Here is a 25,267-nt window from a genome sequence, read left to right on the forward strand (position 1 = left end):
ACGCAGAGGTTTGTCTAGGTGTAAAGCAGTATATCTTGAGATTACTCTCTGTTTTTGTGTCCTCTCCCGCATAGACACACCTGGATTGCCAGAGCCATGAGCATGCCCAGCCTCCCACGGCTGCATCTTGTTCTGGCTGTGCCTCAACTCAGCATTGCGGCATGACCCAGGTGGGCGTCGCATCCTCCTCCCTGTGGGAAGGAAACCGGGAGCTCGCGGGGATCCAGGGAAGGGAAGATGGTGCAGAGCCTGGGCAGAGGCTCTGGTTCACTCCTACTCGTCTACGGGTTGAAAGCATGTTGATTGGGCTGGGACCTGTGCATTGCCCTGTTTCTCCCCAGCAAGTAAGCCAGGACATATATCCAGATCTTAGAGCGTGGTAGCCAGGCCCTATAGACTTCTTTCTTTCTTTCTTTCTCTGGCTTGATGTAGCTGTTATATACCCTGTTACATTCTCATTTTGTTCCAGTTTATCAAACGTGTCTCAGTGCTTGAAGTGTTACTTTGGTCAAAAAGTAATTCTTTGCTGCACCCGGTTTTTTTGGTCTGTGTGTGTTAGCTATAATAGTGTTCCAGTAGCTGGGCAACAGCACTGGGAAATAGCGTTTTGTATTCTCTGTATGGACTGTATCCTTGGTCTGTGCTCCTGACCTCCAGTGGTTCCAGTTGCAAAGTCGACTACGTACATTTATTAGCCGTCATAGAAGTTGGAAGCTATATTAATAACAAGGCTAGGAAGGGTGGGGTGTGGAAATGGAGAGGGAAAATAGGAGTGCAGGAGAGACAGCAGTTGGCCGGCTGAATCCTCAGGCCTGTTTACTTCGCAGCGCTCCTCCTGTAAGGAGGTCAGAGCTATCGCATCTCAAGTTCCCAGAGAGAGACCGCAGGAGGAGGAATATGCTTGCGGATGTAAGCGTGTCGATCCACTGTAGCCAGTTTTGAGTTAGCTTTTGCATTCACACATTGCAAAGACAGGCTTGGTTGTCCTCTCATTGCAAATGTTCTCTCACTGTAAATGTAATTCATGGCTGTTGCTTCTGTATAAGACCCTCTCGGTGGGAGTGAGAAGTGAGGCAGAAACCTCTGGTTCTGGCTTTATGGTTGATGAAGGCACATTGCACAGCATCTCTAGTCCCTTTCCTGTCCCCAGAAACTTGGCTGTAGCTCTCTTCCTTTGAATTAATATAACAGGTGTAAACTTATATCTATAAATTACATGGTCACGCGTAGGCAATCACAGTATTTATTGAACGATCAAGTGACTTCCGAGTTTTACATTTTTTCCTAAGGAATATTTCATTTTAGGTTACAGGCTAGCTAGCTAGACAGTTGAGCCGGTGCTGTTTCCGTGATGCCTCTCGGCGACCTGCGATGGGCTGGAGACCACCTGGCACTGCCAGTTTGCTGGAGCACTAGTTCTGGAGCACTATCAAAATAAACAGTGATGTTGCCGAGGGCATTCAGGTTGTCTGGCACTTCCTGCCAAGTTAGGGTCATGGCTAGGGTCAAGATGCTAAGGTTTTTCTGCTCTTCTCCGAGCACGGACAGTGATGCCTTCATCCAAAGAAGAACCAAATGTCTGACAGACTTAAGGCAGCGGGAGCGTCTCTGTTTTCAGTCCTTTACTGACACACAGCTGGTTTCCAAAGCTCGGTGCTCTGTTTCTTGTAAGCTGGGTCATGAGAGAGTAGAAACCAGAAAATGGGAAACTTCTTTCTGAGGGTAACTGGTTTTCATTGGAACTCTGCTCTGCATGAGCACTTGAAAAATACTAAAAAAGACTTTTTGTTTTCTTCCACTTGAAGAAAAAGGTAAATACCCCTGTAGCTGCCCTATATTTTCACATTCTTTTGGTGAAGGTCAACCCACAGATAGCTTCTAGAACATGGTAATACTAAATATTGTCCTTTTAAATTCTCAGTATGGAAGGAATTTTTTTGGTAGTTTCTTTGGAAGCCTGTTGGTAACTATTGAAATATGTCAGCTTTCCTCCTGCCAGACCATGAGGCAAGATGTCCCAGGTGTCCTCCACCAGCTTAAAGACCCAACATATTCATCCATGACTCCTTTCAGCTGGATTCTTTAGAGGTGTTTGGAAAGTGCACCTTTGCCTTGCTCCATGATCAGGATTGAGAAGGGTCAAATGCAGAGGCTTTTAACAACATTACAAGGTTGCTTGAAATCTGAATGCTCCTTTGAAGCAAGGTCCTATCTCCATGGCATGTCTCTCTAAAAATCTGCCGGGGTAGGTGTCCATTCATAAATACAGAGACAGCCGTATTTGCACTTCCATGTCTCTTCTGTTGTCACTGTGAAACATCTGAATTGTGCTAAAGCTAAAGTGTATATCAGAATAAATGTTACCTTGACAGAGCCTACATAAGTAAGGTCCTTCCTGTAATTCCAGAAGGGACTGAGCTGACCTGGAGCCTGTTTGGTTTTAACTCCAGTTGATTTCCTCTTGTTGATTTCATTCGGCTTACAACTATGAGCACCCTTTCTGGTGTATGTGGCAACCATGTTGTTTATCCAGCCTACTCATATTTTTAATCACTTCATACTAACTTACCACCACTAGAAGGTTTTTGCTATTATGTTATTTTATTTCTCAAAAAGTTCAGGCAATTCCATGGTCAAAATTTTCTCTCTAAGTGTTTCATTGTAAAATAAATGGGCTGTAAAAGTTGAAGGGCTCTTGGCCTTCTGACAGTCATATTCCTCAGAAAAAGTATTGGCCTGCCAAACTGTTCATGCAGATGACCCCATAGATCAGTGCGCACAGGTGCACAAGCATGTATTACTTGTTGTGAAGCCCTAACAACATTCAGGATGCTATTCCAGTCACTGTCCAGAAAATAGGGCTCTTGGCCTTCTGACAGTCATATTCCTCAGAAAAAGTATTGGCCTGCCAACTGTTCATTGCAGATGACCCCATAGATCAGTGCGCACAGGTGCACAAGCATGTATTACTTGTCTTGTGAAGCCCTAACAACATTCAGGATGCTATTCCAGTCACTGTCCAGAATATAGTCCCTGATTTTGCTGCTCATTTTTCACTTTTCAGTTTCAAAGAGACCAGCTGCATTTGCTTTTGGGTGGTCAAGCACCAGAACAAGTCTGCAAATTTTGAACAGCAGATTTGGCAGGTTTATTTAAAACTTACGAACTGGCACTTGAATTTTACTTCATGGGAATATTTTCATTGAGCCTAGGCTTTGTAAAAGGTACCTTCTGGATGGGTTACCCTACACAGAAATGCAGCTTTTTCTGAAAATGGGTGGGAGATCTATTAACTGGGATATAGAAGTTAACAAATGATAGATGCAGGAATGGAGGTGGGGAGAGAAACTGTAGAGCAGAACTGATGAGCTGGTCCCCCAGGTTTTTTCCAGCTAAGCCATTTGCATAGCAGGACGCTCCCAGATATCCTAATAATTTAACAGGCTGCGTTTAGCTGACTTAGGAAAGACTCTATGAGGGTGATGAAAGTGTTTTTTAAAAGCAATTGACTAAGAGCTGTGCAAATTGAAATGTATGGGAATTTCTTTATTGACTTAATTAGAAGCAGAAAATAGGATGATGGGTTTTAGAAAATGCCCAGTTGATGTTTCACAAGATGAGAGTTTTTGGATGTTGAGTTAATCTCTTTTGGCCACATTGGATATAAAGGTGGCTTGTGAGATTCAGTGAAGCCATATTAAATCCATGGACCTCACTTGAGCAGCCATGGACTAGCTTGTGATGTACTTATTTGAGCTGAACCTTACTCTTACAAAACTACTAAATTGCCTTTAGCTCTGACTCAGCTTGTATAAACCTTGCCCAGCAGTGATTGTTGAAGGAAAACCATAAATACATGAGGAAAGAGGCTGAGTACTCTGTGTTTTGCTTAAAAACTGAATAGGAGGTTGTATTCTTTAAGCCTGCGACTAGCACTCAAAGTATGTGGAGTTTAATTAACACAATCCTCATGCGTGTTGTGTGCCTCTGTGTGTAACTCAGTGCAGACTGTGCCACCATCCAGGCTCTGTCTGGATCCCTGTAGACTTTCCCTTTCAGTAGAGGTGGAAGAATATCGCTCGCTAGAAGTGTGCTAATGGCTGATTATCAGAGCCCTCCCCACCTCCCTCCCCTTAGCAGCTTGCCAAAATGTGTTTTACATTCTTTAAGTGATGAAGGGAAAAGGAAGGGCAGTCCCAGAAGGGATTTGGTGCTTACTCCACCCTGAAGCGTTCTGTGTGGGTAATGTTCAGTTCGGCTTGATTTTTGTACTCCTCTTTATTAACTTCTTTCAAAAAAACTGTCACTTTCTACCTAAAATGTCTCAGTTTTTTTCTGGTTTAGTCTTTTCATGGTTTGTATGTAGTTGGTGGAGGGGCATGGGCTTCTCTAGAGGACAGTTCACAGGCAGTATCTGATCTGGGATGCTCCATAGGGAAAAGTAGGAACCTAGAGAGTCTCACCCCACAACTCCTATCTTGGATGAAACCAGTATGAAGCCTCTGCCCCAAGCCCTTTCTGTTTTCAGGAGGCTCTTCAAATAATGGTGGCACATTATGGGTTGCATCCTCGGCTGGGTGGAGCTACCTCAGATTACAGAGAACAAATTTGGACCCTATATATCAATTTATTCTAGAATCTTCAGGAAAAAATGTTGGAATCCAGATTTGCTGGGTAATGGATGAGAAACTGGGTGAAGTTTTGTAGCTTTGAATGTGGAGAGAATCAGACTAGAAGATTTTAATGATCCTTGCTGGAACTGAAAGGTTTGAAATAGAGATTTGGTTCAGGTTTACTAAATAACTTTTTTTCAGTCATTATTAGTTTCTCTGTGCTCTTGGCTGGGATGCTGGGTGCTTAGTTGTAAGCACTACATTTGATGAATGAGTTTGAATCTTTGTCCTGTGCGTTACACATGTTGGTCACGGGTGTGTAACAGTCACCCCTGCTGAAAACAATGTGGGTTTCCAGTACAGTGAGCTGTATTTTTGTTTACAGCGAACAGTGCAAACACGTTCTGAAGTTGTTTCAATGCTTATGTAATATGTACCAGTTTCCCAGCTAGAGTGTGATATCCTGGGGACCTCAGAAAAAAAAAAAGAGCCTGTAAACCACTCTTAATTCCCTGGTTGCTGGGTTTCAAATGATGGGGTTACCTGAGATGTGGGAAGTAGACCTCACTCATGAAGGATGGGCTGCGTGATTTTAATGACCTTTGCACACTTTTCCAGCCTGTATTGGGAATAAAGAGGCTGCAGTCTTGCTTTGTTTCTGCATTCCTGAAGTTTCTATGCCCTACATGCTCATTGTGGCATTTGACTCCCCGGTAGCACAGCCTATCCTCCCCTTTCCTGTGACCTTTCAGGGTGCTTTCAGCTCTCGGCCTCCACATCCCAGGGCGTGGACAGCCAGAGGAGTCAGCACCAGAAAGTGGGTTGACTCAGGCGCAAGCAGGAAAGGAGACACAAAATACATGGAGCACTCTTGGGTTGGAATATGCAGAAACAGTGTGGTTCTGTTTGTTGAAGGAAAGATGGGATTGGGAGCCAGACCCTGCATGCGAGAGAGAGAGAGGATATTGGAGGTCAGGGCAGTTAAAGCCTTGCTGTATTAGTACTTTTATTATTTTACAATTGGTTTAGCAGCTGAAACAACAAGCCAAAATGTAAGCGATTGTGTTGCCCACGCTGCCCTGTCAGGACAGGGGAAGCTTCTTTCTCTGAACACGGTGTTGCAGTTCATGTAACACAAAGCAATGGTCTCTGGGCTGAGCACGGAGACAGGCTGGAAGCCAGCTCCTTAGACTTCAGGATAAGAAGTGGGTAGAATTGAGACATATGTTTTCCAGTCTTTCTAAGCTTTACTCACAGGACTTCACTTTTTCAATTCAGATGTTCTGTAGAGCTCTGAGTTTCTAACTAGTATATTTTTAAAGACTTGCAGAGTTTGACTTGTGGGGGTGTTTGAATTTGTATGTCATTTTGCATACAGCCTTGAGCTTCTCCGAAGGTGTCCCTCTTGACCTGTGATCAGGCCAGTTTCCTTTCTGTGGAAGCTAAGGTGAGAATCTTGCCCTGATGGGGAAACAAGATGTGGATGGATGCTGGGAGCTCAGAAGAATTTCCATTCTCCAGCTTAAATATGGGTTTAAAATGATATTTTAAAAAAATATTAAATGTCTGTTGTGCTGCTGTTAGGAGGGAGCTGAATATTGCTCAGAATAAATGCAAAGTTCGGTAACATCTTAACTAGATTTTCCTCCTTTTAATAATGATAATTACTCTAAAGTGAATTTGTTGCTAAAGAGCTGGACTAATTACCCTGGTCTGAGTCATCAGCAGGAGAAAAGCAGTACAGACTGGGAGTGAAAGCATCCGGAGGTGGAAGTCCTGCAAAAAGGGTAATTGAATTTATTTCTGTGCTCATCCAGCCTTGGTTTCAGAGAGGGCTACCAGAAAGGAGGTGGTTTGTAATTTTGGTTTCTTTGGTGTACATATCTGATACGAGGGAAATGGAGCGAGACCATTCTCTTTATTGCAGTGGTTGTGCTCATACTTGTCTCTGGACCATGTGGTCTAGTAACCTAGAGATGGAAGTGTCTGTATCCCATTTTCAGTCCTCTAAGCCATTCAGTCCCATACAATTTATCTTAACTGTCAGAAAAACTGCAATGGGTTTGACTGTGCTTTAGCCAGGGAATAGTCTATTTACATAAGTAATGAGGCCATTTGGGGATTGCTGTTCAAAATACATTTTCTTCAATCATAACACCATAAAAACCTCTTGCCAATCTTTAGATAGTAAGAGTAATATGAAACTAACTACAGCTTAGAATGGTTCATGGAAGAATAGTAACTCTTGAAAAAATAATGTTTACTTTTGATAAATGTAACTATTAGGAAGTAATTCCAGATGTGTGGTTATGGCAGAATTTTAGTGATTATAGTCTTAGCCTATTTAGTGAATTACATTATTGCATTTAAAAGTAGACAAACATTTTTTTAAAATTAATTCGTTCTTCAGATGGTCTGAATAAAACTGTTTATTTTCTATTATCTGAGAAACAAACAGAGCAGAATCTGGTTTATTTATGAAAGTAAATACAAAAGGTCTGACCCCTGGGTATTGCCTTTGAAAATTGTCTGAGAAAATGCTCTTCTGGTAGCCGATTCTTTCTTCAAGCCATTTCTTCTTTTTGAAGATGATGCCAACCCCCCCCGCACTCAAATTATGCAATATATTTTAAAGACTGCTTTGAAATGAAATGGTTTGATCCCTTTAGTCTTACGAGGTCTTCCAGTATTCTATCAACTGCAGAGGCAATAGAGTGTTATATTTTATCAACAAAGACAGAAGTCGTCAAATTTACAAAACCTTTCTTTGCCCATCGTGCTGGGTCTGTGCTGCGGATTTTGGGGACCGGAGCAGTTGCATGCTATCTATTAGTTCACTCATGTGCTTGCTTATTCCTGTAATTGCCTGCTAATATCTCCAAGGCCCAGGTGCACACAGTGCTGGCATGTAAGTTTAGGAGGATGTGGACTAGCTGAGAAATAACAATGCCTGTTTTATCTGTTTTTAAGTCCTATATAAAGGCCACTTAGAGTCTGTGTCTGAATTGTGAATGGTAATGAAGTTGGGACCTGCCATTTCTAAAATGTCTTGTTATCAGTAGGCTTGTGTCTATCGTATTCTGAGAATGGGTCGGCTTGGAGTCCTCTGTATTAAGACTGCTCAGGATGTTGACAGCTGAAATTCATGTTACGTTTGTCTCTCCACAGAAAACATTGTTCCTTTATTAGATTGGTATTTCAGCTTAAAGCCAGGCCAGGATGTTTAAATGACAAAGGTTGTTCCTGCTGGAGCACAGGCGTTCTTCTGTCCCCGTGCTTTCTGCTTGTGCTACATATTCTATAGTGATTTCTTGCAAGGGTGTTAGGGGGTGCTTTGCGCATGAGTGCAGAGTGCTGCAGTAAGCTAATGGTACACAATACAACTGTCTCCTGCTTTGTGCTGACTACACAGTCAATAACAAATCTGTACTCACAAAGTACTTGTTGAAACCATCTGGCAGGAGAGGTCTGACCAAATAAAATTACGGTACTGAGCAGCAGTTAGTGCAAGTAACATGTCGTGCTTAAAATAAATATGTAAACATGTGTGTTACACGTATGCCTATGTTCTATATACACATACAGTTTTTTTCAGCTTATGTCTTTCAAGTGCAGGCCTAATTTTATGGATGACAGATCTCGCTTGAGGTCATTAACAGTGAACTTAGCTACATTAAGAGCTCCAGAAAAATTCTCAGACATTTTTCCCCATTACTCTCTGGGCAGTTGCAGACAGTGTTGGTGTTTCCGTTTGTCAAATATAACTTAGAAACAAGATGTGCTGTTGTAGCTCAGCCCATCTGCAGGACCTCCATTTCTGTAGTAAGAAGCCTGGAGGTTTCTGTGGGGGCTTGTGTTTACCTTCCCTCCCTGTTCCCAGAGGCACCACGGGGTTGTGCTGGACCAGAGCTGCAGCAGGAGTCTTAAGAAAAAAATGTTTTTCAGCACAGGCTTAAGGCGGTGGTTGCACATTATGTAGCTGGGTCTTTCTTTGGAAGAAGGCAGGGCAGCTTATTTCAGTTAGGATTGAATGGTGTTATCCTCACCTCACCACAGAAGTGCTTTGCTGCAAGGCACTTATTTTTATCACTGCAGTGTGTGTCTGCTACCCGTCTCTGCTGTCCCTCTGTCGTTGAGCCGCATCCCAGAAAAGGGAGCTTGATGTCAGCCAGTGAAAGAGGCACTGCTTTTATTTTCAGCATCTCTACAGAATCAGGACAAGGATGCAAGTTTTCTAGCCCTATAGGTGTAGGATAACAGGCCCATTTCATGCTCAATTTAGCTTTATCTGGGATAGGTTTTGCTTGTGTGATGCTCAGGAAGGATAAGAGAAGTGATAAAGCACAAATTATAGTTGAATTTATTCTGGATCCAGTTATGTGTACATCTAAACACAAATGATACAGAAATAAATGAAATCTGATGGCTTGTAACATCTATACTGAATTAGCATGTCGCCGCATCCTGGTTTTAGGGTCACTGCTTTTATTTTTGTAGTTTGAGCTGCTGCTTTTCCAGTGGCATATCTCCTCCTCTTCATTGGGCACTGATGAATACAGAAAGCTGAAAAGATTGAAACTGATGCTGTAGAACAGTCTGATTCCACTCGTTGTTTGTACCATGGCTACTCTGTGGATTTAATGGGAATTAACCCTGATTTCTGCCTGTGTACAGGAATCAATGGGAGGCTTTTGTCCAGGCTCGATACTAGATGAGGATCAGGTGGTAAATGCTGTGCAGAAATGTTTCGGGTGGGACTTAATCCTTTCCCCCGTTTTTGCTCCATCCTTTTTGTTTGTTTGTAGGGGCAGAATCTGTCCAGCCGAGGAAGGACCCATCCCCAGAGCTCCCTGCTGGAAAATGTCAGCCTAGGCATGCGCAGCAAAGGAGTATCATTTTAAAGACCTTTCCCAGAGCAAGTTTTTTTTAATATTCTTTCAGTCTGTTGGCAGCTTACCGTAACTAAAGCGATTTCTTCCCACCTTTTTTAAAGGTTGAATCGCTCACAAATGGGCTTTGGTAACAGCTTCTTATGTAAGAGCCTCGAGTGCGGCTCATTTCCCATTTCTGTGCAAAACGAAGGGATTATTTTGCAAGTAAATATATGTGGAACCTTCTCATCTGTGGTGGGGAATAGGAGAAAATCAACCCGTCCTTTTTATTCTAGGACCGTCTGGAAAATCGATGCCTCTTAAGTGCGCGAGCAGTGGAAGTAAATACGTTGTTTTTTCCCCTGTGAGCTGGATTTGTGTCAACTGCAGGATATCCACGTTCTTTGGACCGAACGTGGGCCTGTTAAAGCTATCGTCTACCCTCCCGCAGGAGGGACGGGGATATGGCGGGACAGGGACGTCGGGAGGAGAAGGTGCTGTGCCCTGCCCTGCTCCCCTGCGTCAGTAGGTGGCACCAGATGGCCGGGCCGGGCGCGGAGGGTGGCCGGGCCGGGCGGAGCTCGTCCCCTCGCCGCTAGCTGATAACGCGGGGGTGACAGGTGAGCTCTGCGCTGCCGGCTTACCCCCGCGAGGTCGGTTGCGGTAGGAGGCAACACCCGTTCACCTGCTGCGGCTGGGGGGGTCGCTGCGGTGAGCTGAGGGGGCCGCACCGCCTAGCCGGGGTCTCAGCCTGGGCTGGGGTCGCTGGGCTCTTGGAGGGAAGCGCCGGGCCTGACTCCGCAGCTTGTACCGGGATAAAAGGTGCAGCGCTTGTGAGGGAGCTCCAGGCTGTGACCCCTTGTCTGTTTTGCTATTTTAAACAGCACAGGGATGGAGAGCTCGCAGGAGGGAGAGCAGAAAGAAACAAACAGATGGATCCACAAAATGAGAGATTTTTCTCAGATACTCTTCTAAGTCTTCCTGTAATATGACTATTTCTATTAAAACCTAGTCGCCCCCCCCCTCCCAAATATTTAACTGCTTTTTTTATAACTATTCTATTTTTATAAAGGTGAACTGTGTGTTTGCTCTTCAGGGTCAGCCCTTGGGTCTCTCCGAGCACTGACTTTAGAGGGATTGGGTTATGGAGGATGCAACAGAGCCGCTACTTCACCCCCAGTGATGGGGAGAGCTTTGGATCCGTGCTCCCAGGCCAACGGCTGGGGCTGCAGGGGGGACAGCCTCTAGTTTAGCAGCCATTTATAACCTCCCTGCTCTTCCCCTAGAGGAGGTGGTAGGCTCTTTTATATTTAGTGCTGATAAGTACATGCAAATTCCGATTAGAAAGCGGTATGAATATGCTAACAGTATCTGACTGCCTGAGAGAGGAGAACCTCATGTAAAGAGTTGCGTTGGTGGGCTACCATTTTGTTGCTAGGGAGAGTTCAAAGCAATGCATCAGTTAATTGTTTTTATCTGGATTAGTTCATAAATAAATCCCCAGGACTGGTCACAAAGTCGGCATTTGCATGTGAAGAAAGAAATGTTTCTTCAGATGTATGTTAAAAGGCTTCTGCTGGTTAAATGCTTATATGACTTTTTTAGCATTTGCATTTTTTCATCAGAATGTGTACCATTTTGTAAAGGTGTTGAGGTCTTTGCACTTCAGGTTTTTCTTAGCTGAGTTATCTGTGTCTCCATATGCTTTAGTCAACATTCACAGATTTATAAAGCCAACAGGCTGCTTTTGAAAATAACAATTGTGAAAGTATCTTACTGCACCGTTTCATACGTGTTCCACTTTGTGCGGAGTTGAACATGACAATTCTGGCTGTGTGTATGCAGCAAAGCTACTGGCTTGAAATCTTGCTTTTGTGAAGTATTTCATTTTTTAAGAAGACTTGGAGCATTCCATTGCTTTTTGAAGGACTGGTTGGTATCTAACCTGTTCTTGAGCTTGTGCCCAGGCTTCGAGTAAAAGTCATTGATTTTTGAAACCAGAAGTCTTGAGCTTGAGTTTTACAACTTACTTCCAATATTTGTATATTGCCTAAATTATTATTACGTATTTTCCTTTTACAGAGGTTTTTAAGAAGAATCTGATGGTGAGAATAGGTTAAGAAGACTCAGGATGACGACAACAGTAGCGACAGATTATGACAATATTGAAATCCAACAGCAGTACAGCGATGTCAACAACCGCTGGGATGTCGATGACTGGGACAATGAAAATAGTTCTGCTCGACTGTTTGAACGATCCCGCATCAAGGCCCTAGCTGGTAAGCGCTGATCACATGAGCAAAACTCTGATGCTGTGTGTATGTGATAGTACGGGATACTGTCTGTCTTCAGTGCCTGCACCTTGTCTGTAAACTAGAGCTGAAATTTTCCTGAGGTTGAGTGCAGTTTGACCCAACAATTTTTGAGATTGTTTCGTCCATGGACATCAGTGGGACATGATGGTCTCATGTTGAGATGAGGATATGAGGATGTGCTCATATCTGACGTTTTGCAAACACTTGGCTGTTCAGATTTACTGTGAAGACTTCTTTGGTGTAAGCACAGGAGAGCAGAGATTTCATCCATTTTTTTTCTTTTTTTAATTAGAAGGTTGCACTGACTGTTTCTCACTTCAGTCTCATCAGATATTAACCATTTTGGCAAATTATTCTGATTGGGTTTCTGTGATTGGCAATGATGTTGGTTTCCAGATTTGAAAAAAATCAGAAGGATAACAAAATTGTGCTTCGAAAGATCTTCATTTGGAAGTGTTCAAAACATCTCACATGTCCTGAAATGGAGGAATGTGGTAGATGGAGATAGTTGTCATTTAGTAAATAATGCTGAAACTATAATTTTTTCTGAAGAAGCAGAGCTTCTGAAATACATGCTGTCTTCTGCTGAATTACACTGTCATCAGCAGAGAAATGAAATTTGATTGGGTCTTTTTTTTGTTGTTGTTGTTTAAAACATTTGATTATTGCGTATTAAAGGCTGTACATTAACCAAATTTGTTTATGCAGCAAGGAGATTATGTCATGTCCTCTCAGCTCTGAGGCATTGCCCTGCAAAGCGATTTTTATGCGTTCTGTAAATGATTTCCTGACTTTTATGGTAGCATGCCCACATTCCTGACCTCTGAATAAAATGCCTCAGTAGCGTGGGACATACTGTAAGCATGGAAAACAGCTCAAAATGTGCTGAGCTTTCTGCTAGTGAAATTTTAGTTACAAGGACAGTTTTAAACCCAACACTCTAACATGTTGAAGCAGGTTTATTAAATTAACCATACTGAGACAAAGTTATCATCTGTGTCATTTGTGATTCTGATGAGACTGACTCCGGAGCACAGCGTGCCCTTTCTCCTCTTGATGCTGGCCGTGGGAGTGCATTAGATGCAGAACTCCTTTACATGTCAGGCACAGGGCAGGATCAGGTTTGGAGCTGAGCAACAGGGAAATTAAAGTAGTTCACACAGGTGGGCAGAGAGCAGATCATATAACTCTTACTGAGGATAGTAATGGTATCGACTTAATGGAACTGCTCACAGAAAGGATGTGTGGCAAATTTTGCTGTCTTTAGAAGACTTCTAATTACAGCAATTCTCATCACAGTGTGCATTTGAAATTACAGGTAAAATGCCTGACCTGGAATTTTACAGGTAAAATGCCTGACTAGGTGGGGTCAGAAGCAACCTGACTGATGCCTGTGGTGGTAGATGAGAAGAATCTTGACCTTTTTTTTTTTTTTTTTTTTTTTTTAAATATAGTTTGATCTTGTTTGAGGAAGAAACTGTATTTTACTCCTGCCACGTTGGTGGTTGTAGGTTATTTTACATTCCTTGAATGGGAAGTGCTTTTAGTACAAAACTCACTAGCAGCATTTGGGTCCCACATCCAGCCTTTACTGCAGTTGGTTGTTCCACTCACTTTTATGGCAAGCAGAGCCTCCCACCTGAGTAATGAATAATAAACATGAAACTCTTACTTCAAGGAGAAGTAACGTAAGGAAAGCACTTGAATTATTTAGATAGCCTAAAACAAATACCAATGTCAAAGCAAATAATTTTGCTGAAGATTCTATTCAGAGGCATATTTAAACATTTTCCCGGAGTACGATGTATTTATTTTTTTCTTAAGCATTACTCATAGTTATTTTAATTTGATACATTTCATACCTGTAATTCTCTACTGTTAGTGTTGAGAATACTGTGTGCTGCCAAAACCTGGCTTAGCGTACTGCAGCAGTGCTTGAAAGCCTAATCATGATGCAGGGAGAGAGGAACGAAGAGACGTTTGTATTGCAAATCAAAGACTATAGTAAAAGGCTGAGCGATGGTACTCCTGGCACCGTTCGACGTGTATTTTCGGATATGCTGTCTGGTGGGTAATCTTCCCTTGCATCTCCCCAGAAAGGCACTTCCAGGTTTTTAACAGCTGCAGCCTGGAGCTGGGATAGCAATAATCTCTGTCATTGTACTCTTTAAATTGAGACGGGCTCTTTCTGGAAAGGTGTATTCCAATTCAGCTGCTTGTCACAGGATCAGACACGATAATCACTGTGTGAAAGCCTGTGGCTGGTAGTGCACACAAAGCCACACTGGGTGATATCAGGAGGCTCTTCTGGGCTCTAAAACCCATAAATTTGACTGTCTATTGCACCATCACTTTCTCCTGGGTGAATTTTGCCACTCTCTGAAGCAGAAGTTGTGCACCACCTGCAGGGCCCAGATTTACTGAATAACACTCCAGTCTGACTTAGATGGGCACTGGCTCTTTGTGGGCACGAGCGTCTTCCCACGTCTTCAAGGCTGGCCACCTTCTGACAACACCATTTTTCTTTCCACAGGTCCTAGGTTAGTTGTATCTAAGGACTGTCTGTGGTTGTCCAGCTCTTTCAGTATGTCTGCGTTTCATTGGAGTGACAAGATAAATCAAAAGACTATCAATGTCTTGCAGTTTATGAAATGCACATGTATCATTACCTCCTTGTCCTAGTGCAGAAGGTTTCAAAATGAACAGACCAGGCACTGCTTCTTTATTCCCCATCTATAAGATGCAAGCTGTTGCGTTCAAAGGTAGAACAGCCGTGTAGGCATTTTACACTGCCTGACTAATGGTTGGTATACTCAATGTGGATCTTTCTGTTGGTGCAAGCATCTTCTGTCCACATTCTTCAACAAGTGGTGAAATGCCTCTTCTGTGAAGCTTCCATCTTGCATTGATTCTAGTTTACTGTAATTCAAATGAAGCTTATTTCCTTTAAGGTAAGGAAAGGTAGAGAGTGAGTAGGCGAGAAGTGAGTTCTGTAGCTAGAGTCTGATACTCTGTTCTAGAAAGAACCGTAATGTCCCCATGTTCCATCAGGATGTTGAAATATTTAAAGAGCAAAGCAGGAGATGGTCAGAATAATCTGTGATCAGAACAGACAATGTATTGGAGAAAAGCTCAGTTAAAGCAGGTATGATATAATAACAGTAGAAAAGCACAATAGTCAGCACAGCACCTGATAACCAACATTATTAAAGTGGTCTGTACACTGTGAAAACCAGAATGCAAAGGATTGTTTTAAAACAAATAAATAATCTGGGAACTCAGCTTTCAATCAGCATCCAGATTTGAAGGGATATGCAACTGGATTGGTTGCCATTCATGTTGAACTAACTCACTCTGCAACTGATATGAGAAGAAGGTAACTGATCTCTACTTCGTAAAGTAAGATATCCCACTGTAGGAAATCATCTTTCACCTGTCCTTGTTCTCTGTGGTTCTTTGGAAGGTCTTGCTGGAAGACCAGGTAATTCTACCTGGTCTGTAGAAGCCAGAAAGATATCAAGTTTGTGCAAAATTCTTCATTCACAAATCCTCAGGTGTTGGATTTCGTCTGTCAAGGACCATTAGCTAACAAGATTTGCTGTGCAGCGCCTTGGCGCGTAGAGCTCTTAAAAAAGCCTTAAGAAACAGTTCAGTTGTTCAGCAGAATTTGTCACACTCAGTCTGGGACTGCGACATTCAGTTGTACCATGCTCGCCGTCTCAAATGCTGTTTTCAGGTAGTATGAGAATTGTCACCTCCAAAACTTTCCATTTCTTCAGTTAGCTAATTCAATATTAAAAAATGCTTGGCTAAAGTTACTCGCTTTTCTGCTCATTTGTATTTTGCCCTTTTGTCCTCTGTGTTCACCTGGGTGACCAGAAGGTCTGTGACTCACCTGTCTGGCGTATGAATTAAAAATAGTTTCAAAGTTTACGAAATAACAGGCATATCTTAGCTCAGGGCAGATGAAGCTATGCATTCCGTCTTCAGCTCCACCTAAGCGACTGTGCGTAGGTCAGGACACTTGCTAGTGTTGCACGTCACTGTTCATGAACCTTACAGGGGAATACAGGTAAGGAGACTGCATTCGTCGTGCAGCTTTCCTTAGTTGTCCCTATTGCACAAAGAGAAACTAGGCTTGTAATTCACGCCAGTAACTTAAATTCTCCCAGAAGCAAATGGGGAAAATAATTGAAGTTGTTACTGAAGTTACACTATTGAAAAGTTTTTCTTTTTAATATAGCGGAATACCCGTTTCTTAAGGGTAAAAAAAAGAGAAAACTTGCAATGGGAAAGTGCTGGGTTAGCCCTTTTGGCCCTGATATTTGAGCCATTCCCCCCACAGCTCCAGTGCAAAAAGTCAGCAGAACAACCCCCCAAAAAAGCGAAAAGAAAAATCCTGCTTGTAGTACTCTTCAGGTATCGTGCACCTACTTGTCCCTGCTGTCTAGCATATCTCCTTTAGCAAAGCTTCTACTGCTTCACTCTGAGTATACGTTAAAGGTAGAAAAAATCTGCATGGCCAGAATGAAGTTTTTAGGTCTCAAGTCAATAAAAAAGGACAAAATACAATGATTTGGTTTATTCTTGGCTTTGAAAAAGCATACTGAGAATAATCTCTTGCAGTACATTTCATGAATATCCAGTACCTGAGCTATCTGGGACTTCAAAATCAGTGCACTAATTTTAATAACAGCAAGTGGTTAAGGAAAGAGAACTCGGCAGTATATTGATGCTTGTAAATCAAGTTTGAAGGGCATGTGAAGGATTCATTTGACACTAAACAGAAGCAAAAACCTCACAGCAGTGAAACTGCAGATGCATCTTCTCAGCACTGGCGTGGCAGTGCTGGGTATTAGTCTATGTTTTTGTGTAGCAGCCAAAGGCGTAATGCAGACTTACCCAGGTGAGCATGAAAGGGCTTATTTTGCTCAGATAAAAGCTGATTGAATTATTTCAACAAAAGCTTTTCCAAATATCGACCTCACCCAATGCTTTCCTTCTGAATTTTACTTCTGGAACAATTTCTCAGCTGTAGTTTCTAAGCTGCAGTACTTTACCAGAATCTGTAGGAGGCTGGTGTTAAAAACAGGAGTATCATTTTGCGTGTTCTGTGTCATGCAGGCATCAAGGGAGAGAGCACAGCAGTGGAGAAGCTGCTGTACTTACGCATGTCACCTGCAGTGCTGGCTGTGACTACTGGTGAACAGTGTGCTCTTATCCTAAAGCAAGGAAAAGCTTAGCCCATCTGTCACTGCTGATTTGTGTGTTCGCTTTTAAAGTTGCTGGTGGAGAACTGTTTCTGAAGCAATTAGCAAAAACCAGACAATAAATAATATTTTGTTCTTAGCATTTTTATTTTTAAAGATGATCAGTAGACTGACCCATAAAGAAGTGTCACTGTATGTCTACGGTACACAAAACTTTCAAGTACATGTGCACAACTTGTACTCAATGACGTCCCATCAAAAATGTAATTTGGTATAGAGGTTGTTTGTATCTCATTGCTATAGTAACACAATTTTTGGTTATCAGTTATGCATGTTTGCTCTCTCTGTTTAGAATCAAACAAGTAGTGTGCAAACTACGTGGAGGTGTAAGTTAGATTCTTTGTAGTCTGATTAGATAGCAGATCCATGGTCCAATGTAGCTTCCCGAGTATAGAGCCAAGCTTCTGGAAGAAAAAAAAAAAGTACTGTTGAATGTAACTGGGGGGTTTTCTGGAATCATGCATGTGATTACTTAGCAACAGAGTGATGCGTGAAAGTGATTGCGTCCTGGTGAATAACTGTAATCTGGCACACATTGCTCAGGCAGGGCAAGCGGAGCTGGAAAAATAGGCTTTTTGCTTCTTTAGGGAGGGAGCAGGATAGGAGCAGTTGCTGGTAGCCCCTCTCTGGAAAGTCTGACAGCTGCGGTCATTTTACGTCTCTGGTAAAATTCTTTCAAGACTAAGCAATATTGAGTTGGACATGTACACGGGAGAGCCCAGCATCTTGCCAGCAAATGAGCCTGTATTGATCAATCTTTAGATCTTTGAATTCCTGTGCATTAAGATCCTGGACTGGAATGCAGGTACCATATCTGCTTCTCGTAGTTTCTTGTGGAGAACTCCAGACGTACGCCAGTCCTTATTCACAAAGGGCTGACTCTATGCTTGGACAGCAATTCAGTAATTTAGCAAAATAAAGGCACAAGAGAATTCTGTCCTGTAGTTAAGAAGTGATGAAATATAAAAAGCCATCTGTACCTACAGGAAGAAGATGGAAAACTAACATACGTATGCTGACTCTGTGTGCATGTGTGCATATGCGTATCTGCTTGCAGGATATTACCAATGAAATGCCCATGAGGGTAATCCTGAAAGCAGGTAAAGCTGCTTTATCATACCTGGGTATTAGACACATTGGCACTGCACTAACTTTCATAGTGTGCTTCCTTACTTGCACAGATTTTAGGTGACAATTATACCTTAATGCCCAGACTGGCACAGCACAGCTCTCTCCTGTCTATTTTAGTTTTCATCGTCCATTCATCACCATGGCATCGAGAAAGCGTAAAAGCACCGGGGGACGTGCTTTTGGCTGCCCGCAACACCGAGACGAGTGAGATGCAGCGTTCCGCATCAGCTGAAGCAGGGACAGGCAAGCCCAGCAGGGAGAGGCAGGGTAGGATTTGTGAAGGGGAGTAAAACACTCCGGCTGCACCAGCTGCTCAAGGAAAGGAAAAATACTCACTGTGAGATACCCTCCATGTAGTTAGTGGGAGCTAAGCCAGGCACAATAGTAGAGCTGGGATAAAATCATGCTGAAGTTGATGATTTAGGAGAAGACCTACCAGCCAGGTTGTCAGCTGGTATAAATTGGCATTCTCCGTTGGCTTCTGTGAGACTACGCTGAGAATCTGGACCATGAGGCTTCTGTGAGACCATGCTGGAAACCACAGCTGGGAATCTGACCCATAGTGGCCCATCATGGGAAACCTGAAGACTGAAGAGACTATAACGTTCTTTGCTGTTGGAATCAATGTTTTGGGGATATTTAATACGGAGAAACCATAGGATAACTGTTAATGACCCTTCATTGAAATAATGAGATTGGTTTTAGGTATTTTGCTGAGTTGTCTTAATGGAAAGGATTTCTTGTTTATAGAAACTACGTGCCAATAATGGCAATTAACTTTTTTTTAAATTTATGACTTTTATCAGGGGTGAGGTTGGCTGTGGATGCATTTCAAAACCTAGTCATGAGCCTATAATTTAAAAGAAGTCTTTTCACAGAAAATGCGTATGCAGAAGAGAATGTTCTCGTCTCATGTCTTTAGCATCTAACTAGCAGTGTTTCTGTATTTATTTTATTTATTCAGCCAAATCTGCAATGTGCCTTGCATTTTTTTCCTTCTATTTGTTGCTTGGATACTGCATGAAAGCACTCCCTGAAGTATAAATAATGTCTAGCAGAGCATACTGCAAAGCGAAATTCAATACAGGATTAAAAACTGTTTACTAAATTTCTGTTAACCTTGGAGCTCTTCTAATGGGGAAAGATTAGTGATGAAATCATTCTCTCAGATCAGAGCCTTGATTCTTATCTTGAGGTAATATCCTGGAGAGATATAAACCCAAATTGCCTTGAGACGAATTGCCTTGATGGGGAAGAGGCAAAAAGAACAGGAACAGGGATGAGGACCAGACAAGTAGAGAGGATGATGAAAATCCACTTCCAAGTTCCACTTTTTTAGTTTCTAGCATTCTTCCTAGCAGTTTTGAACTCTTCTAGTGAGCAATGCAAACACTATTTTTTTGCCAACTGCTTTGTTATGTGCATGTGGTATGATGATTTTTTGAAGTTTTGCTTCCTTTAGATGTTATTAAGCCTTTAGGGCGGATGGGTGTCAAACGTTGACGGTATTTGTACATATTAGTATTCTATACATTATATAAAAATGAAATATGGTTTGCTCTGGAATAATAACTTCACGAGTTTGAGACCGTTAGTACTTGTCAATTGATCACTAAGCTTTTTTGCAGAGATAGGCAATTCCCAGATGGGGAAATTTAGTGGGTGAGATTCAATGAAAGAAGGTTTTCGAAAATAAAGAGATGTCTTTTTTTATGTTGGCTTTAATAATGAGGCTTTAAGCTCATGTTTCTGCATCTAGTATGTTTTTTTTTTTAAAAAAAACAACTTCCAACAATTTTTTTCCAACATTTTCCTTCTCTGTCATTTTGAATGAACTACAGGATCAGCACAAGCCTGTACTACCTCGGCTTTTCTGGAACTTTGTTGCTTAGGTATAAAAGGATCCAAAATTCTGTAGAGAGCCCAATTAACTTCAGAGGTTTCTAATTTAGGGGCTCGAGCTCCTCCGGTTATGGCACTGGCAACACGGAGAGGTACTTTTTTATTCTTCTCCCTTAAACTGACCACATGCGAATGTGGCTGGTCACAGTTGGGACGTATTTGCGAACACTAATATAGTTTATATGCTTTCTGTTCTATCTTTGTGAAGCAAGGGAAATAGCAGAAATAAATACTCTGGCTTATGGAGATTTGTAAATATCAGTGTGTTCTGCTTGTTGTTTTCACCCGATTTCCATTTTGCTCAGGAGTAGCAGGAGATTGAATTTTCATGCCCGAGTGATTATGGTGTAGCAACAGTGCATCTTCTGTGTTCATGGTCAAACTGGAAAAAAAAAACAGTGCAGAAGGAAGAAAAAGAAAAAAGGAGGGTGGGAATCTCTCTCCTACATACAAACATAGATGCAATTCAGATAGAGGAGGAAAGGAGGGAGGGAGAGGCAATGAAAATAATTCCAGCTTCTAAAAAAGCACATTAAAACCCATAAAAAAGAATTTTCTGGATGAAAATCAAGAAGTGTTTTCATGCCAAAATGTCACAGAAAGTGAGTATGTTAAGTGCGTTCCTGTGCACCATGCTTATTTTAATAGGCTTTTTAAGGGTTATTCATCTAAGTCAGGGAGCAGCAAACCAAGTGCATTTTGTGGGCCGCAAACAAAACCTGTGAATGTAGTTGTTACAGTTTTTCAGGGATGGCTTCCCTGCTTTGATGAGTTCACGGAGTATGGGAAGCGGTACAGTTCAGAAGAACCCATTTGGACTGGAATGCAAACCAACACAAACCGTGATTTCTTCCAAACATGAGTGGCTCATGTAGCTCTTCTCTGCAGGCTCTCCTGGCAAGCGTTCCGCTATTGCAGTTACCAAGGGCATGCTGTTACAAAAGTCATGTCAACTTTCCTGTTAATCTGGGACTTGTGTAAACTGAAACCCGAAACCGGGTGGAACTGACCCAGTTTCAGTAATAAATTGATATTCTGGCCTGATTTGTGAAAAGATTCCCAAAGGTTTTGTGCTGCTTTGGTCTCGGACACCACAACCTGCAGGTTCATCTTGAGCCCAAAGCTGGTTTGTGCCTGGGACTCGGCGTGGAGCTGCTGGAAGGTCAGCCTGGACATGGCAAAAGGAAAACACGTGAACAGACACTTCTGTAATAAAAATCCTTGTCTCTTGCTTTTTAATCTGCCCCTTTCCCTTACGTTTTTGATTGTGTTGGCTCTCCCAAGCCCACATGATTCACAGAGAATATACCTGGAACGGACTTGGAGTACCAAATGCCTTGGTGTTTGCCACTGACCTAAAATCCCCTTTAAACAGAAAAATTGAAATATTTTCTGAAATAGAGATGTTACTTAAGAGAAGATCTCTTGTTTTGTTTGTATTTATTTCACCTTCTCCCGAGACGTTTGCTAAGTATTGCAGGAAATGGCAGGTTTATGAGATGAATGGTTCTGTTCCCACTAATACCTGCAGAAGAGGTAATTAAGTTGGCACGCTACTTTCTGCTTAGTGTGTGGGCTGCTTCTCTCTGTTCCAGCATCTTAGATACATAAACTAGAGGGAAATCAGCTAACTCTTCAGGATCAATGTTATGCAAATTGTCAAATACGATAAAAATAACTATTTCCTATTACATTCTAGAACGATCCACAGCAAAAACCATCTTTCCTTACTCTGTTGCCTGTGTATAGGGAGAGATTCTGTTTTTACTGTGTGGACGGGGGGTATCAGCAGAGAAATCAAGAAAGGCAAACATGATTACGAGTTTCAGTTCTTAACTGTGGCGCTGAGGGGATGTGCAAGAACTTAACCCTCTTTCAGGTGAAGAGCAAATGTTATTGTGATTTCTGTGGCATTTTAGATTAATAAATCATCCTTTTTATCTTGTATTTTTTTCCTAGTTAGTCACCAGCTAGAGAATTTGCAAGAGCAAATAAGAGTAAAGAGGAAAGACAAGGGTGATGATTAACCAGATTCGTAATTATTGTAAGCTCTGGTGTGCATTCTGCTTCCCATTAGAAAGATAATTGTCTTTTGCGGAGTTGTAAAATCGCATCTTTCTTTCAGAACACAGTAGTACAAAGCATGCATTTGTTTTATGGTACGCAGGGAACATTTTCTGCATTGCTTTCTTGGTTTTTCACGTATGCATTAAGTGAATGTATTTTGAGGGTGGGCCTGTTTGGAACATTGTGTTCACCACATGTACTATCTTCATTGTTGACCCAGGAAAGTCAGCCAATATTGGTTGACTTTACTGGTGGAAGATAATGTAGATGGATGGATGGATGAGGTTGTCGGGGAATTTCTAGCTATTCCAATTCTAGCGAGGCTGTGTGAGTAATATTAGCACTGCACACTTACCATTTATTTTCTGCAAAAGTTATGGACTGGATCCTTGGCCGGGAACTTCTTAGAGGGTCTTTTGTCTATACTTTTTTTGAGATTATGCTAAGATTTTTCTTAAGGGATTTCTTTTGGCTGAGAAAAGTGGTAGTTTTGTTCAATCTTAGAAACATTGATGATTAGGGATTTGGACGGTAATTTTGCTAGAACTAACATTAGTTTTTTCCTTTATGATAGGAGCCCATTCACTTCAGCAGCAATCTTCAGAACCATGTAAAGACAGATCCCGGGACAGATCCTTTTCTGTTCTGGGGTAAGCACTTGCCTCCAGATGTTACTTCTACATTCATAATGTTACTGTAATCAACCTCTTGTTCTCCTTGAGGCTTTGCAAAGCTCTAATCATGTCAACTAAGTCACACTTTGCATTATGGTTAAGTGGATAATAATTTGTATTTTTATTTAATAACTCTTAACAAGTACACAAACAATGCAAGCCATCAGTACCAGTCAAGTAGTATGGGAGAGGTACAATTCAAAGAATGCAAGCAAAAATTATTTCACAGCTATGGGAGAAAACTGAGAACAAAATTTAGAGGGGGGAAAAAACCCAACGAAACCCTCCTCCCTGATATACTAAACTTAATATATGATTTGGCCCTTATTTTTCTCCAACAGTGTAATCAGTGATGAATTACACCATGGACAATTTCAAGCTGTGTTGATTGGATAAGTTACACTTGGACCAGTGCTAAAAGTTACCTTATCTCTGGCCTTTAAAGCATTAATTCACCTCCATAACATGTTATCTAATTAGTAATGTCAAGGGCTTAGTCAATTAAAGAGAAACAGAAAATGAGTAGAAACCAGGTATAAAAAAGGGCCTTGCATGTGAGAACCTTGTGATCGATTTGATGCATTGCTACATGGCGGCAGTAAACAGGCCTCGGGTTTACTAATTTGGAGTCAACAGCAAATGAATGTATTAGGATTGATGTGACTCAAATAAAAATGGGAACTGGCAGGATGCCCATTTTTAAGAAGTCTTGCTACATATGGTGTAGAGTTTCACAAATACAGACGGATCCCCATTTTGCTTTGCTCTTTCTACTGAATTACCACCAACCTGTGAAGTGGAGCCTTCAAAATGTACTCCAGGGGCCCAGCAAAGCAGCAGTAATGCTTTGGCAGATGAGTCAGCAGCACCTGGCGATCAGGGCCATCCCTGGGAGCTGATACAAACATTAACAAAGTCTGTCACATCTGTTGCTTGGGGACCTGTCGTTCAGCCCAAATGCCAACCTGGATGGCAGATAAAATGAAGTCAGAACTTCACAGTGAGTGCTGCCGAGTTCTCCACAACGTGTTAGGGTCTTGTGTCTCTGTTTTTCAAACCTTGAACAAAATAAGCTCAGTTCAAACACAAATTCTTCCCTTTAGCTTTCCCTCTACTCACTGTGTAGCCTGCACTGCTCCATACCTGCTGCAATTCCTTCTCTTTTTAAGGCAGCATTTAGTGCTACTGGGCAGGCCAGAACTTGGGGGGGACAGAGAGGGCACACGGACAAAAAACCCCAAGCCCCAACTTTCGTTCAGTATTTCTTGGGAATCTTCAGCTTACCAGATTCAGTTGTCCCACAGGGGACAATCTGGAGTGTAAATTCATGTATGTGGTGTTAATGTTTTATGATGGGGTGGGGAAAGCCAGTCTGTGTTTTATATGGGTCAAAGCCAAATGATTATTTTGAGGTTTTAATGTTTTGCTTTTGTAATATTTTACTTTTTAATATTCTTAATAATGGCCACGTGCATTAGTGTGTCGCCTGCCAAAGGTGTTGGGAAAGCTTTCAGCTGGGGAAAAGTTCCTGGCTCCCGATTTCTGGCCTTCATGGTGTTAAAAATGCTCCAGCTCTCCTGTCAGTCACTTGGACTTTAGTTTTACCTTCTCACATAGCAACACCTGTTTGCTCAAGGTGGGACAGTAATGAGCTGATATGCCTGCAGGTAGGGCCTGGCTGCGTGCCTGCTCTTGAGGGGAAGGGTTTCGTTTAATTATAACATAGGTCAGGCATCGCAGGCAAAAGTTGCTGTTGGTAGAAAGCTGCAGGAAAAAATTTTGTGATGGAAATAAGCCTGTACTTGTGTGCTGGGTAAAACGTGCTCCTTGAGCTTTGGGGGAGTTTGCATTTGTATGTTAACGGCTCAGTTCACTGAGCTCTGTTCGTGTAAATTCTGGAGCCTTTTGTATTTTTGTGTTGCCCTTCTTCCCTCCCACCCCAGCCTGGAAATCCCATGGCCACAACTGCAGCGTGTGGGTCCCTGCGTGCTGGAGGGACAGCTGACTGTACAAAGATTATCAGGGGAAGGTTTAGCAGGAACAGGGGACCGCCGTGCCACATCAGTGCATTGTTGTCTGGAGAGCAGCATCCTGCCTGCCGCAGTGACAAGTGCAGGTGCTTCCTCAGATCACCCTTTCGCCTTGCAAACACGCTTCTAGGGCACAAACCTGCAGTACCTTGGTCCCCGGTATGGTGGTGGTTAGCTGCCCCTGCGGACAACTGCTTTCTTCCCCGACACTGTAAAATCTGGCTTGGGCAGCTGAATAGTCTTTAGTGGCCAAGTGTAGGTAGTGCTGAAAAGATTGAAGGACAACTTTCAAAAATGTTTTAGGCTCTGCTTGAGGTCTGCTGTACTACCAAAAGTCTTGTGTAAATACAGCTATAGTGATATAAAGGGGTTCACTGAAATGTGCTAGTAAAAG

The 25,267-nt window shown here is 42.2% G+C and overlaps 1 protein-coding gene and 1 long non-coding RNA gene across 7 annotated transcripts in view; one reads left to right on the forward strand and one right to left on the reverse strand.

Annotated features, from left to right (window-relative positions):
* Positions 1 to 25,267, forward strand: part of SPTBN1 (spectrin beta, non-erythrocytic 1) — a 141,712-nt gene that overhangs the window by 35,904 nt on the left and 80,541 nt on the right. For all 6 annotated transcript variants that reach the window (XM_009288447.2, XM_009288445.1, XM_019474432.1 and 3 more), the window contains one exon: positions 11,567 to 11,763. In XM_009288447.2, the coding sequence (XP_009286722.1) occupies positions 11,616 to 11,763 (148 nt within the window). In that variant the 5' untranslated portion in view covers positions 11,567 to 11,615. The remainder of the gene's footprint in view (positions 1 to 11,566; positions 11,764 to 25,267) is intronic.
* On the reverse strand, positions 11,685 to 20,910 carry LOC109279727. Its single transcript, XR_002086317.1, has 3 exons — positions 20,899 to 20,910; positions 13,185 to 13,190; positions 11,685 to 11,770 (listed from the first exon to the last, which is right to left on the reverse strand). It is a non-coding gene; the product is annotated as an uncharacterized LOC109279727 (long non-coding RNA).

The sequence above is a fragment of the Aptenodytes forsteri genome, unplaced genomic scaffold (genome assembly GCF_000699145.1).
Source record: "Aptenodytes forsteri isolate BGI_AS27 unplaced genomic scaffold, ASM69914v1 Scaffold185, whole genome shotgun sequence".
Classification (NCBI taxonomy): domain Eukaryota; kingdom Metazoa; phylum Chordata; class Aves; order Sphenisciformes; family Spheniscidae; genus Aptenodytes; species Aptenodytes forsteri.